This window comes from Micropterus salmoides, unplaced genomic scaffold (genome assembly GCF_014851395.1).
Source record: "Micropterus salmoides isolate LMB-PRFRI ecotype aquatic unplaced genomic scaffold, ASM1485139v1 Ms_hic_scaffold_7, whole genome shotgun sequence".
Taxonomy (NCBI): domain Eukaryota; kingdom Metazoa; phylum Chordata; class Actinopteri; order Centrarchiformes; family Centrarchidae; genus Micropterus; species Micropterus salmoides.
Genome location: NW_024044459.1, coordinates 12,722,705 through 12,738,752, shown reverse-complemented (window position 1 = coordinate 12,738,752; position 16,048 = coordinate 12,722,705). Strand labels below are relative to the sequence as shown.

The following is a 16,048-nucleotide window of genomic DNA, read 5'->3' as shown; positions in this document are numbered from 1 at the left end:
AAGAGAGAAAGAAAGGGAGCTAGAAAGAAAGGATGCACCACCAGTGGAGCTCTGTGAACGCAGCCACAGAGCAGATGCAATGATTAGAGTGTAATTTGTCCAGCTACATCACAACGTGTTTGTGTGCTGCGTCTATGTCTGTGAGTCAGAAGGCCTGCCTCATTTGTAGCCACTGCAGGGCTCTGTCCATTATGCGCTTTCTGTTCGGCTTGCAGATAATTTTTTTTGCAACAATTTAAACTGCCAAATTAAAGAATCTAAAGCTGCCTGTAAACTGTGCAAAGTGCTAACGATCCACAGAAGCAGAAGGGACTTTTCTCCACTGGTCCGTTGATTTTCTCTCTATTATATACTACTGCACGGATTGTCACCTGTGTTGCTTTCCAAAATGCTGTGAGTTTGACTTGGATGGGGGAACTTTGCGGCTGTTGTTTTAACCTTTGTTAATGATTTCTTGTGATCATTATTCACTCGCAGATGTTTTCCAAGGCTGGTCAGATGCTTCAGCTGGATGTGTCTTTTCAAATTGGCTGTCAATGTGGCAGACATTCTGACTTGTTTTTTTCATCCCCTGCACTGCTTCTGAATTTCTAGTTGCACTAACCATGAGAGATGGGTCATACCAAAATCATCAGATTCTGTGACCCAAAACACCGGCTTGCTGGGTGCCGTTAAACTCTCAGTGATCAGTGTCATTAGTTGCAAACAGATACGTTCAGCTCACCATTCGCCAAAAACATGAGCACCGGCAGGAAGACGATGGTGGAAACGTGAGTTGGAGAGAGGAGTTTGTTGTGTTGAAGTAACATTAGGAAATTAACTCTTGCTAGCAGTTCCTCTACGTACACAACAAACTCCTCTCTCTCGTTTCCACCGGTGTTTTCTGCAAAAACTCTCCCCTCACGAGATTTCATAGTGAGTAATTGTAATTGTCCTTGTGCAAGACTTTTGTTTCTTGTGAAAAACAAATGGTGTCTCCGGGTGTCACTCGTAGGGATTCTTTCCACTATGTTGTCAGACACCTCGTATAACAGTCCAGACCGTTCTCATCTCAGGGTGTCCAATACCAACGCTTTCAGAAAAAGTGACCAAGCGTAGTTATTTGACGCTAAAGGTACCCTATGTTTGTGTTAAAGGTGTTCAATCCAATCCAACCATTTTATTTATGTGGCACATTTTAAAACACAAAGGTTTACAAAGTGCTGGACAAGAAATAAAACATAGAAACATATATAAAAACACATAGAAGACATAAAAACAACATAAGACCACACAGTTCTCATGGTGGGTTAAAAGCCAGGGAATACAAGTGAGTTTTAAGACGGGATTTTTGAGGGTCGGGGCCAATTTGACCTGTGGAGATAGCTCATTCCACAGTTTAGGGGCTGCTGCTGGTTTTTAACCTGGTTTTTGGAGTGACCAGCCGAAGTGGATCAGTAGACCTAAGTGACCGTGGGGGGGGGGGTAGACTTGTAAGAGATCTGAGATGTAGCGAAGTGCCAACCCATTTAGTGATTTAACAACAAACAATAAGATCTTAAAATGTATTATAAATTAAGATAGATATTATTAAAACTATCTATCTTAAAACTATCCTTTAACAATTTAACATTTTAACATAACACTTGCACTTACAATAATGTGTTAGCAAACAAGTCAAATCGTAGAACAACATTATTATTGACTTAGTTGTGTCTTTGGCTGCCTTTTGAATGTAAGTCACTGTACTTTTAGCTCTCGTTTGGTCACCACTGTTTCCTGATCATGCTAAATTCTTGATTATGTTGGTAGCACCAGAGCTTGTTTTAGGGGAAAAGAAAGAACTGCTTTAAAGCCATTTCACACTGGAAGCGATTTACGCACCTCGTAATTTATTTTCAATGAGAGCCGAGCGTGTAGGAAGGGAGCGACAAATGGGCATGTTCCTGTGAAACTGTTGCGGTCGTGCTCGTCTCATGCACACACCTGCCCGCTGCCAGAGTTGAATTGTCTTGAACTTTTTTGTTTGCGACGTGCAGCTCAAATCAATGGACGAGAGACTGATCTTCCAGAAATCTATCTTTTACTAAATAGTTACCAGGACATCAACAGGAGGGAATTTGCATTGGCAGAGCATCCCCACATAATTACATGTAGGCCTATCAGGTAAAGTTATGTGGCCTATAATTTTAACTTAAGTTAAATAGGCTACAGCTGTGTAGAGCACAGAAGCCGTTGCCATGGTTATTACTCACGGTGCGCTTGTCTCCCTGTCTGTTCACATTGCAATTGTAGAGAGACACAGCAGGGCCAAGCGACTACGCAGGCGGACCTTTAGAGTGCTGACACTGAACCATACAGTAAATATTCATTTAAACCAAAACAGTTAAAATGAATTAAAAGAGGCAAAAAAGCTTAAGAACGCTGCAGAGGATAATTATTTGTCATTTCAACAATATAACACAAATTTATATGTGTGCTATTAAATCTCTTGTTTATTCCAGCCATCGCTGGGGATTCAGGACTCTTTGCTGTGTTTTGATCTTAGATCTTGAGTGGGGCGATTTGACATGAACACACTAACATGCAGCTGGCTGACAGCTGGGAGCTGCTGCAGAGTTCACCTCACCTGCCTGAGCTTCAGATTTTACATCTTGAGGCAAAAAGCTGAGCAATCCACTGACATGTCATCTTACCCACTCACATTATTTCTGCTGAATTCAAGCAAAATGTCAACATCTGAAACTTCACCTCCTTCTGAAAATCACCTCCTGTGTTTGCTCATGTGAACCTTATATATATCACAACATAATTACTTTGTGATTTTAACCATTACGACTGGTGCGTTTGTATAAAAAGAAAAAGGGACTCAAAAAGCCCAACGCTAGCCAGGGTGTCTGTGTCACAGCGTGTCTGTGTTGACTTAAGGGCTGAACATTAGAGACACCAATCAGACTAAGCGGCCACTTTTGACAAAAAAGCCACCAGCAGTCGGTTTGGTTTATTATTGTCACCGCAGGGCGCCGTTTGGCCATAACACCACACCAACTGTGGCATCATCTGTAACTGCCACCACTCTCCCTCATCCCCTGATTCTCTCTACAGCTTCTCTCACTCTCTTTCTCTATCCATCCCAAACTCCAGGCTTCAGTAATCCTCAATCCCTGGTGTCTACTGCCCAGGTGAGAGGGATCTAAACAGCCGTTGCCATGGTAAGCTAGTAGCCCAAACACACCTGAATATCCTGGTACATTTGTCTCTGTCCCTTTCTCTTCTGTTGCTCACTTTCCACTCTTCTTCCTGCAACCTTCAAATCCTCCTTTTAAATAAACACCATCTGTTTTTATTTCTCTCTTTCACCCTCTGTTATGTTTTTCTGCATGTACAGCATGCAACTCAATTCAGGACCCAGATAATATTTGGGCTCGCTGGCCCGTGATGTTATTGACCAGACACAACTTGCCCGCCCCCATCTGTCAGCTCGCCCACGTTCCAGACGCCCATATGTACACAAGCGTGACACTCAAACGTACAGCACACGACACTGAATTCACCCGAAAAACAAGTTGATGGTGTTGCCCCAGAGCTGCTGACCTCGCCGATGTACCACGAAGGACACACCCAAATCCTCCCATCCCTCACACCCCCCTAAATACCACACACACAAAACCATCCTGCACCCCTCAAGTGTCCCGTCACTCAGTGACATTCGGGTTAAATCCACTCTGACGGGTCAGTCTCCTCTCACTGTCAGGCCAAGCTGTCGGGGGCCACTGTCATTGTGAGAGAGACCACATATGTTATGTCTGTAAGTGTGTGTGTGCGTGTGAGAGAGAGTGTGTGTGAGCGTGTAAACAAGGATGTTGGCAGCGGGGTGGGGACAGGGGTGTGAATTAAGCATGGTGTGTGTGGTCTGTGAAGCTGTAATAATTAAAATGATGACTTACCCCTCAAAGGACTGACCATCAGAAAATCATCCACCAATGTACCAATGTACCTCTACCATCTTACATATATGTTTTTGGTCTTGTATGTTTGGTTTGTCTTTGTTAATTTTAATTATTTATATTAAATATCTCAAAACTACATCAATTTTCAGTGACTTTTGATTGAGCGTTAGAATCAGAATGAGAAATACTTTATTGATCCTCGTGGGAAAATAGTTATGTTACAGGTTACTAAATGAGGCATTAAAGAAATAAAAATAACAGAAATATTAAACAATTTTATAGGAGTGTGGAAATAAGTCCGTGGACCAAGGAATAAATTATTAGAATTTGGTGTGGACAGCCTATAAATTAATATCTTTTGCATTTACATTGTCAAGAATACAAGGAAAAAAGTTGATTATCTTTTATATGAAAATTAGTTGCCAGATTCTGTGATGAGTGGGGCTTATTTTACATGAACTTTCATAACATTTGAAAATATTGTGCAAGAGCTACCAAATTCAGAAGAGACGTGCACACGTCAATTCTGGATGATCTCGCAAAATATGGCTTCATTTTGCCTTCATGTGGCACTACAGCAAATGTACAGCACTATGTCATTACTGCTGTATTTCAACCATGAGCTGTGGGTAAACTCTGAAAAGAATCAATTCTGAAAGAAGAATAGAGTAAAGCAGAGAAGATAGTTATAGATGAAAGTGGAAAACAGAAAGAAAGATGACCCCATCATGTTCCTGACTCGTGGATTGGCCAAACATCACCAGGCAGGCTACCTCCCTCTCACCTTTCTAAAACCAAATAACATGTGCTGGGCCCTGTGACAGGTGGGCCATGTAAACACACACACACCACACGCACACCACACACACACCCCAGACATGCAGACATAAGTGTGGATTGTGTGCACAGACACCCAGGCCAAAACCCCTTTTAATTATCAAAATTTACACACAATCACATCATGCTTTGTCGTTTAAGCTTGCTCACACACACACACGCACACATATACTTACACATTATTACAGAAACAGCTTGCTTTTTTATGCATGCACACACACACATGCGAGCACACACAAAGATTCCTTTGATAAAACTGGATTTCCTAATCAGACTCCCCCCTGTGCGCTTTCTGATAAAACAACAACAGTAGAGCCCCCACCTCTTCTCCTGCACAAACACACACACACACACACACACACACACACGCTCAATATTCGTACTCCATACACACGCAAAACACACACCACACAGGAGAAGGAGCAGCTACATTTTGGTGTTTGATACGGCTGACCTAGATCTTGGAGCTGAAGATGCAAGGCGGAGGAGAGGGGGGGATGAGGGGTGAGGGGTTTAAGTAGGAGACGGGTGGGGGGTTATCTGGGTGTTATGCATGTGTGAGTGAATAAGATGATGAGGGAGTGAAAGGGTGGTGGGTGTGGGCTGCTGCGCTGCTCAGAGAGTTTTTTCCCCCCCAAATGGTCTAATTTGAAAACCAGCGGGGGGCTGATGGGTAAAAGATGGACAGACCTCAGCAAAAGCCAGAGCGAGCAAGAGAAAAACAGAGAGACAAGATAGAAGCCAACAAATAAAGAAATTATAAAATTACATGAGGTGCAGAGAAGCTTTCAGCAGGTGTGATCTCTTTCTGTCTGGCAGCCCTGCTGGAGGTCCCTGGTGGGAAGCTACTGTGTTTGTAAATACAACATCGATGTTTAGTGGGACAGAAAGGACAGGGTTAATTATTTGTGTTGATTTTGATTTGATACTAACAGATACAGATTTTCTTTTTCTTTTTTGTGTCAGAGGATTTGATTTATTGAATATTTGCTTGTGGGGGGAAAGCCATAGCAGTTTGCTCAAATAGACTGCAGCCTATGTAGCTGGCTAAAAAATTCAAAAACCCCCAAAAGGCAGCTGTTTCTCGTACTCATAAATCGCATCGTTTGGGGAATGGCCACATCTCTGATACTGGCACTAGATGATGTTGCTCATAGACACAACTGCAAATTGTGTTGTTTCATTGCCATATTCATTATATTTTTACACATGAAGTGTGGAAACACAAATATTGAACAGTCAGTTACAATACTGCTGCACAAAACAACTACTTGGTAGATGTGATTTTGTTGATCATATTATGTTCAAAGGAGATAAACCTCGCAAGAAAAACAACAGAATCAGTCATTTCAGCAAGCGCCCCAAAACAACATATGTTTACGTTCCAGTAAGAAGCCCTCTGGCAACTGTTACGACGCAAGCAATGGAAGAAGTTGAGTGATGGATAAAGCAACAAAGTCTGCATACGGACAAGGTTGGGGAGGATGGACAAAAAACCTTTGGACTTTAACACGGCAGACAACTGCGTGTTTCCTCCTGACAGTCAACTGTGATTTATTTTAACCATAACCACGATTGTTCTGTAACCTTTACCACACACAGTTATTATTGTAACAATAATGACAATGGTCATTGGTCCCCTAACTATAACTAATTACTTATTCTGACTCAAACCATGATATTTCCCTGAACCTAACCAAGTTGTTTTTGTCCATAAACATAACCAAAGCACCGTACTAAGTAAGTAAGTATGTTGCTTGTGCACTTGACATACTTATTACAGTAAAGAGAAACTTCTGAGAAAGATAAAAAGAGAGGAAGAAGCTCTTGTAAGGACCTACTTGGGCAGTTCTGTTTTTCGCCCTCTGTCTGCTTCCTTCTATATTCTGAATCTCTCCGAGGAAAAGATCAAATATCCCCCTCAAGTGGGTAACTGAGCATATCCCTCACCAGGCACTGGGCCTGGTGCAGGGTGCCTCAAACTCCTTACACAGAAAGACAGAGTGCCTGGAAGAGGTGAAACTCCTTGACTTCAATAGAGATGGAAGAGTTGTTTTCACTCTCTCATCCACATCTCAAGTTTCTTTCATCTTATCCATGAACTTTGAAAGACCTGGCGGCAGATATGAAGCTTTGTCAGGATTAAAAGGCTTTTTGTAACATATTGTGATGGGAAAAGTGGACTCTCTTGAGAATCTCTTGAGTATATTTTCTGTATTCAAACATCGTCAAACATGTTAAACCACCATTCTAATTCTCACTGCTCATTGTCGTCAATCTTTTCTGTACGAACTGTGGAACACAAGACAAACGCCTACGGTCGGCTCGATCTGGAAGCATGACCAATTGCCATCTTTTTCAGATGGCTTAATCTATTTTGATTAAAGACCCCCCTCGGAGTGTTGGCCATCTCCTCTCCAGGCTGGTAATGGGAACGGGATGGGAAATAGGACCGGCCTTGTTACATTTAGTTTTTTATTCTGAAAAGGCAATCATCTCCGTAGCTGTGATGTATGTGTGCCGTAATCACCGAGCGCGATTGGTCGACCGGGAGCGGGGCACGAGAAGGTATATGGAGAGAGAAACAGAAAACCGAGACAGTGAGAGTGAGGTGGAAGTTTGGAAGTAAAGAAAGACAAATGGCTGAGGTAATGAAGGTGAGACCCAGCAAATAAAGGAAAGGAAGGAGTGTGGATGAGAGATGGATGAGGGGGTAATGAATGGAAGAAGAAAGAAAGGAAGGAGGACAGAGAGAGTTTTATCTGACTCTCACAGCCCTGGTGATATGACAGGCTTGGCAATCCAAAGCGTTTCACCATGCCACCCCCTACCAGGGACAATCTTCCTTGCTGCCTTACACACACACCCTCCTGCAGTGCACACACACACACACACACACACACACACACACACACACACACACTCACACACCAACTGTACCTCAGCCCCATCCTGCCCCCCTACCGCCCGTCTCCTCCCTCCCTGCCACCCTCTCTTACAGGATAATCCTTCCCCCGCCCCCCCCAAATACCATTGCTCAGTAAAAAGATATTTCCAAGGGCCTGGATCGCAGGCAGTCGCATGCTGCGTGCTCGCACAAAAGGCAAAGGCGCAGCACACATGCAGATGAGACAAGATGCGCACACAAACAGACGCGCACTAAAACTTATAAGACACAGAAACTCTCCCAATACGCAGACAGCATCTGCCTTTCACAGATAATTACACCCCACCCCCCTTTTCTCTTTTCTCTCCATTTCTATCTTTTCCAGCCTGGATAGATACTTGTGTTTGTCAATATGGGGAATTCACGCATCATTGACAATCCTGGCATTGTTGTTGTTGTTTGTTCTCCCTATCCATGCAGGCTAATGTGAATCCCAAGGAGCGATGAGCAGGAAAGACAAGGACTTGCAATGACTCATGTGAGCCTCATTGAGCAGGGCTAAGAGGCTAACTTAGAGCTCATATGGCGCCGATAAAAAGAGCCATCCAGCCATTAAGTGGTGCTAATGAAAGCTGCCATTTTGTTTTGATTTTGTGTCATTCACACCAGAAAGGCCAAGCATGAAGTGTCCTAAAGTCCTGAAGTACGTACGGATTGTTTTAATCTGTGTGCAGACAATCAAATTATTTGGAGAACACCGATCAAAAGCAACTGAAAGTGATAAAACATAGATAGGCCTACAGACAGAAAACAATATACACACATAACAGCAAACAAACAAAAACTTGTGCTTTAGAAAATGTTTGTATTTCTAAATTCGATTGTTCTTGTCATAAAGAAAATGCATGTTTATTTCAAGGAAAACTGAGTGAAACAGACACGTAATGTAAAACAAGTGTACATTTCAGTGAAGGGTACTGAGTGCAAAAAAAGATTCTGAATCCAAATATTTTAGAAAACAGTGAATAAAAATTAAATTGCAGCATTATTGTACGAAAACTTAAGGACAAAACACTTTTGACATGTACACAGAGCTTTGTCTCATTCCTAAATCCAATCCTGTCTCATTTCCGCTTCATCAAGATTATCAGTTCACACAAAAATATTTCAGGGCAGAAAGGTGCGCCTGTGTTTTATTTATGAGCTGCTAAGAGGCTGCTGCAGGGCATCCCCATTAGCAAGGTGCCAGGGTTTGTTAGGGGATCCACATAAACAGGGACGGGTTCAAATGACTCACAAAGTAAGAGTCAGGAACAGAGTTAAGAAACAATGAACAAAGGTGGGGGTTGAAGAGGACAAGGAAAGGTGAGAGGGAGGAGGAGAGGGGGAAGGTCATGAGGTGAGGTTGAAGCGAAGCGACTTGACAGCAGGGGAATATTCCAGCTTACAGAAGAGTCACGGGGGACTCACGCAACCACTTAACACAAGGCACGTGTCTCGCTGTGCAACACACAAACACACACACTCATCTACACACAGACACACACCTCCCAAAAGATCTCTCTCTTTGTCTCCATTGCGCTCATACACATGTAAACTGTACACACTCCACGCTGTGATTGGCATCAGCTTAAAGTTTGCCACTTTCTAAAATGATCATCCTCGCTGCCAGCAACTAATGTACATGAGGCGGAGTTCATATCTAGGAGGAGTTTTTCACAGATGAGTATTGTGACGGCCCCTGTGTGATCCGGTGAGGCCACTCTGTGGGAGTGATACCTCACCACTGTTAACCATCTTTGTTCTGTTGAGGTGATTGCTGATCGGGTGCACCTTGGACCTGTGAGTCAGGGGAGATAAAGCTCCACTTGGTCAAACTACTTTCTCTTCTGCCTTCTCTGCAATCCCGACGTCAACCGTGGCCTGACCACCCGACTGCCACATCTTGCTTTGAGTTATTTATGTTACAGAGACACACCTTGCACATTTAAATAGTTACGTTTAGTTCACTCTTTTGTTAAATAAATCACTTTTGATCATTTATGCTGCCTCGTTCACTCTTTTGTCATGACGCTTGAGCCAGGATGTGACAGTATTCAAATGACAAAGGTTTCATAGTTGTTGTCAATAAGATGGGGGGAATGGGGGCCAAAAACAAAAGTGTGGTGTGGCATATCAAGATGCTGACATGGGTGTGAGACTGTCACCTACTCATTGTACTATCACCAATGGTTTAAAGTAACTTATTACTTTAATCAAGTACTGTACTTAAGTACAGTTTTAAGGTACTTGTGCTGTACTTCAGTATTTCTATATTATGTTGTAACTTAGGCTGGCCACAATAAAAGGCCACTTTAAATGTTTTTATGTTTTTTAAACTCCCATGCAGCAGTAAATACATTTTGTCAGAAACATACAGTAATGGTACCCAGTAATTTTGGTCTTTGCCTTGTTCCTTGCCTGACCACGGTGATTGATGACTGTGTGAGGCGAGCACCACTGTGGTGATATCTTGAAATATCTGGAAGAAAATTTCATTGGCTTAGAAATCTGTTAGCGGTCTAAAGGTTTAATTCAACCTTTATGTCAAACTGGGTATTTTCATGCATTCTTTGAGGCATGGCAGTGTCAGGCTTTTGGTAACTTTGTGATTAAATTTGGTGATTTTCTTTTCACAAATACAGGAAGCTGGCCTTGATTAATTTTTTATATTAAATGAAAAACATTATGACCTTCAAAACAGACGATCTCTTGTCCATGGATTTGGACTTGGACAATGATTGATTTCACAAACACACATATTTTTTGTATCAACTGGTCTGAAGCTGTTCAATATGAAGATGATTTGATTATTTATTTTTTTCACCCGTCACTCACTCAAAAACATGTAACAAAGAGGACACAGAAGAAGGCCAAACATATTTTGTACATCTTATAATGAATCTGTTTAACATCACTACCACACAACACTGTCGTGACCACACCCTGAACACCCACGTCAACAAACAAAAAACGCACACTGCTTTAGAATAAAACTCCCATCCACAGTCACTGAGGGATGGCAAAGGTTGCAACATCAATGACGACAGTGTCACCAAGCCAGGGGATAGCATGGAAGGTCTGAGGTGCAGCGATGCTCCCTGAAGGTGCAATTAGCGCTCCGCTACAGGAACAACGCTAGACAGGGTTCCTCCTTTGAACCAGAACATTGTTGCACTAATTAATAACTCAGTCACATCAGGGCGGCTTCAGCATAATAACAACAGTAACAACAAAAACCACAGGGAAAGCAGAACAAGATGAAGAGCGCTATGTGTACTGTGTTGATTTAAATAAATTGTACGAAAAGTTTATCACTGTTAAACATTTCTTGGCAAATTACAACAGCAATTTAAGAACCTTTTTTTGTTGGTGGTGGTGTTTTTTCTCATTTACCTGCCCCAACATCCCAGGAAAATGTGAAACCATAGTTCTTACCACGGTTTCACCACCTGTATACCTTTCTGACAGGTGTGCATCATCGTGACATTAACAATGTCTCTGCACCACTATACACTCTACCCAGTGTTAATGTCACTACGTACACACCTTTAATATTAATGTGTTTGACGAGTCAGTTAACTAGCTAACCATCTCCTGGCCCCAGATTTGTTCTTAACATGCAAACACGAGAGTGGTGTCCTCCCATGTAACTCTGAGCAACAAGAGTATTTCCCAAATAGCTGAATTATTCCTTTAACTGAGCACCATCTGAAGGTGGATTTTCCCTTAAAAAATGTCTGTTGACCTGTCAAGCCTATTAAACTGTGTATGACACTATGACATACAGTATTTGTACAGACGTTGAGGTTTCACTCTTCATAGCTTGTAGACAGGGGCGAAATTCTCACTCAGATTTTGGTTTGTGTGTGTGAGGATGAATATGAGAGAGAGAGAAATATCCTTTACATGTGGAGTCTGACAGCTTTGTGGGGAACAAAATGCTGGACCCCACAAGTCATGGGCTTAAGAGCTGGATTTAGGGATTAGGGTTATGCAATTGGTTGTGATGGTTAAGTAATGATACCAGAGCATCTTCATTTATTTCTTCAGTGGTACACTGTTACGCTTAGTGCAATATCTGCCGCCTGAGTGTAATTAAACACAGAAATGTATGAAGTTTCTATAAAAACTCCTTCAGGTCTGCGTGCCTTGCTGAATGGCAATGTGTTGTTTAAGGAGAAGAGAGTGTAGTAGCATTCACTGTTCAGTTCAGTATTCACTGTCTCTGAATAAATATAATATATTTTAATATTTTGTGGCACAAACATTCCCAGAGCTGATGTTGGCTGATCGTGATCAAACAACAGATGAGAAGGTATTTGATGCTCAGTTGAAACAAAACAGCCTTGGATGAAGGATCAGTTGATTCTTTTACTGCATCTGTGAAAATGTGTGTTTGCTTACACTTACATATAAATATTTAAAAAGCACATTTACTCAAGTACTTTATACTTCTATTCCTCAGAGTGAAACATTATAGTGCACTTCACTTTTCAGATTAATATTTTACATAAAACACACATGATAAACTTGTAAAAATCAACACATCTTTAAAGATTAAACCAGTGTTTTCTTACCTTTTTGTTTTGTGAACTCTTATATACTGTAAATAATAATATAACAGTGTGTAGTTGTGGCTCCTCTGAACTGCTCACATGGTTTTATAAAGTAACTGTTTAACAAACAAAAAGTTTAAATGATCCAATATTTCACAACAAAGCAAAGTCAAAAATATCGATAATGTTTATAATACAGATTTATTCATCCAGCTAACTGTATGGAAAGTAATTAAACTTGCTCCACTTTGAGTATCTACAACAGTAAAATTCTGCTTAACAATCGATAATGTAATATAGGTATATAAAAATGCACTTTAACTCCAGAATTAATACTTTTACTTTTAATACATTAAGAACATTTTGCTTATGATACTTTTGTACTTTTACTGAGGATTTAAAATGCAGGAGGTATTTTCTCTTTAAACCCAACTCTTTGAGAAATGAATGCTCCATATTGCAGCATTCACACATTCAGCATTCACTGTAACTTGCATTCGATACTACAGCTTTAAGCAATCAAAAGTCCATCAAATTCCTGAAAACTAAGATGACATCAGATAAAAAACATATATATTATGTAATATAGTTTGTTTTAAATACATCTGTATTTGTTTCTTAAAGTGTAAGCATGTTTTTGACTGTTTGGTAACATCCCACAAAAACCCTGTGTTTTAATGCAATTTTCAGAATTTCTGCAAGTGAAAGATACAAATACACACATCTAATGAAGATGCACAGGTTTGAAAAACCACTAAATAGAACTAACTAAACTGTACAGAAAGAATAAACATGTTTCCTTTAAGTGGGGGAGGATGCAGTGTTGGCATCACTCAGATTATAAGAGTGTAGTCGCAGAGCGTTTCTTTTGATCTCACATAGGTACAGAAGTCGCTCCATGCTTGCTCGACCATTTCATGATCCCATACAGTACGTCTGAGACAGCTTTGCACTTTAATATGCAATTTTACAGTTCCTGTCGAAGCAGTGGCGGTTTCAGCCCAGAATATAGGACTGTGACGTGATTACGTCAAGAAGATAGTAAAATATTAATCTACGTCTGAAGCAGACAGAAAGAAGATACATTGAACATTTATGCTGTTATGAGATTTAGGGTCTCCCCAAGGCGCTCTAATAACACCCCTCTGAGTTCAGCTGAACCAATTTTTACATTGTTGAAATGATTAGTTGTCTTTCGCCTGTGCTTGTTTGGCATGTTCTTGTCTTTATTTTGATCATTTTAAATGACTTCTGCTGTTCTGTCATTTTTTTCTTCCTTTTGGACCTTGCATTTTGTTATGGCATCAATGTTTGAATTGGACATTTCTTTTAATTTATGGATCCCACAAAGATTAGCAACTGCTACAGTAGAAGCTAATGAGGATCCAGTAAAATTAAAATGTATCTGACCCTGATGTTTGCAGACAGAAGATAAGATATTCATAAAATATGCTAGTATGTTCTAATAAACTTGTCAGGAAAGATTTCCGTTCAGCCCAAAGTCTGTTCTAAGTCATGTTTGATTTACATTAAAGTGGACCTCATATTTCTTGTTTATCAGCAGCGTCTTTGCCAAATGTATCACTTCTCTAACTTATATTTCTACTACAAGGTCAGTATAAAAAAATAAAGAGGTTAAAACAGCAAAAGTGGACAATAACCATTATTTCTTTCTTGGCTTGTAGGTTGTCCAATTGAAGAGCTACATCCCTGAAGACCCCTGCTGACAGAAAACAAGCACAACTCTGTACAGGTCCCAGCTCTTCATGAGTGTGTGCCCATAACCTCCACTGCACCTCTGTGTGTGTGTGTGTGTGGCACCATGCTGTGGACAGTGCTACTAGCGCTGCTGGTGCTCCTGCTGCTGCAGACTCAGCTGTCTGTGTGCTTAAGGGAATTACGCAGCAGGGGTTCCAGTTCCCCTGCCTCCTCCTCTTCATCATCCTCTTCCTCCTCCTCTTACAATGCCACACAGCAGCGGCTGCCCGGGGCAATTATTATTGGTGTGCGGAAAGGTGGCACCAGAGCTCTGCTGGAGATGCTCAACCTGCACCCAGATGTGGAAGTGGCAAAGGCTGAGGTAAAAGACCATCACTGTCACCTACTCATTGTACTATCACCAATGGTTTAAAGTAACTTATTACTTTGATCAAGTACTGTACTTAAGTACAGGTTTAAGGTAATTGTGCTGTACTTCAGTATTTCTATATTATGTTGTTTGTACTTAATTCCTCTGTGAAATACTGTACTTGTTACTCCACTACATTTACTTTTCAGATTGAGATTTAACGTTTAAATTGCAAATGACCAGTTTATAAAATACAACACATTGTTAAAAATGAATCCAGTTGATCCCAACCTTGTGACTCATTACAACAAAACAGCGTCTAAGATTTCAGATGTCTATGAGTTCTTGTAGTTTCACCAAAGAGACGTTCTCAACTGTCGAACTGTAATTAAAACCAGCTCCACCGTGACATTACAATAGTAAAATACTACAATAGTAAAATACTATAATCTCATAATGTGATATATGACAATTCATCAGACGCAGGAGACACTTCACTGGAAAAGGAGATGTTTTATTGCTGATACTTCAACCACATGAAGCTGATGATTCTTCTGTACTTTTACTGAAGTAGGATTTTGAATGCAGGACTTTTACTTGTAGTGGAGTATTTTTACATTGTTGTGTTGGTACTTTCCCTGACATAAAGGATCTGACTACTTATTCCACCACTGACTAGCTCACAGATTAGGCTCACACATGATCCAGTGATGGGCAGATAAGATAAGATAAAATAAGACACAATTTATCGATCCCCCCCTAGGGAAATTCACAGCAGCTTCATATACAACACAACACAACACAACACAGCACAACACAACAGATCAGAAAACAGAAATTAAATAAAACTGAATAGAAAAATACAAGATATAATAGAAATACAAAAATAAGGATAAGAGGTATGTGTACACTAAATACACCTTTTATATACGGATGTGAATAGTGAATAGAAGTAACAGTGAAGTACTATAATCTGTAATCCAAGTGCGGCAAAAGGTGTGTTTACAACCAGTTTGTATGCAGGCTGTTTGTAAACTACAACGCAAACATCACACATTTTAAATTACAAACAATTGGGACAAACTCAAAATGCCAATTCTCCATCTTATAATAAATAGATAAATAAATAAAATCTTATAGCTGAGACTAAACTATATGAACTTTTGTTAAGACAATATAAGACATGTTAATGTTGTTGTTGGCATATTTCACTGTTTGCTTTCAATTTATAGAAAGTGATTAATTCATAATGACAATAATCATTAGTTGCAGCACAGCTAAACTTGTTACTTGACTAAATGTATGTTGGCTGTAGTTATTAGTTACTTTGCAGAATATAATGTTAAATTCATCTTGAGATTCATAAAATATAAAGCATTACTGAAAATGAACTTCCCAACTATAAAAGAGGTTTGACCCAGTCCCACCTGAACCTTCTATAATATTAAAATGCTGCTTAAAGGTTACCATATTAATAATTTACAGTGCGAAAGAGACCATTCTTCAAAATTAGGGCTTTTGGTTGGGTATTTTTTTTCTTACTATACCTGTGTACATCAAGGCACTGACCATCCATCCATCCATCGTCAACCGCTTATCCTGCGTACAGGGTGCATATGAAACCCACAAATCATACCATATGAGCCAAACACAGCTGCACATACGTGAACATGTTTACTCCCAACAGGTAAGGTTGGGGTGGTAGAGGATGCTGATTTGAGGGCATCAG

General features: G+C 40.5%; 1 protein-coding gene across 3 annotated transcripts in view; it reads left to right on the top strand.

The window, feature by feature from the left end:
* hs3st1l2 (heparan sulfate (glucosamine) 3-O-sulfotransferase 1-like 2) overlaps positions 1-16,048 on the top strand; it is a 36,638-nt gene that overhangs the window by 18,470 nt on the left and 2,120 nt on the right. For 2 of the 3 annotated variants that reach the window (XM_038704005.1, XM_038704003.1), the window contains exon 2: positions 13,937-14,331. In XM_038704005.1, the coding sequence (XP_038559933.1) occupies positions 14,074-14,331 (258 nt within the window). In that variant the 5' untranslated portion in view covers positions 13,937-14,073. Of the gene's footprint in view, positions 1-3,123; positions 3,192-13,936; positions 14,332-16,048 lie in introns of all 3 variants that reach the window. The other variant, XM_038704004.1, reaches the window with a different exon arrangement.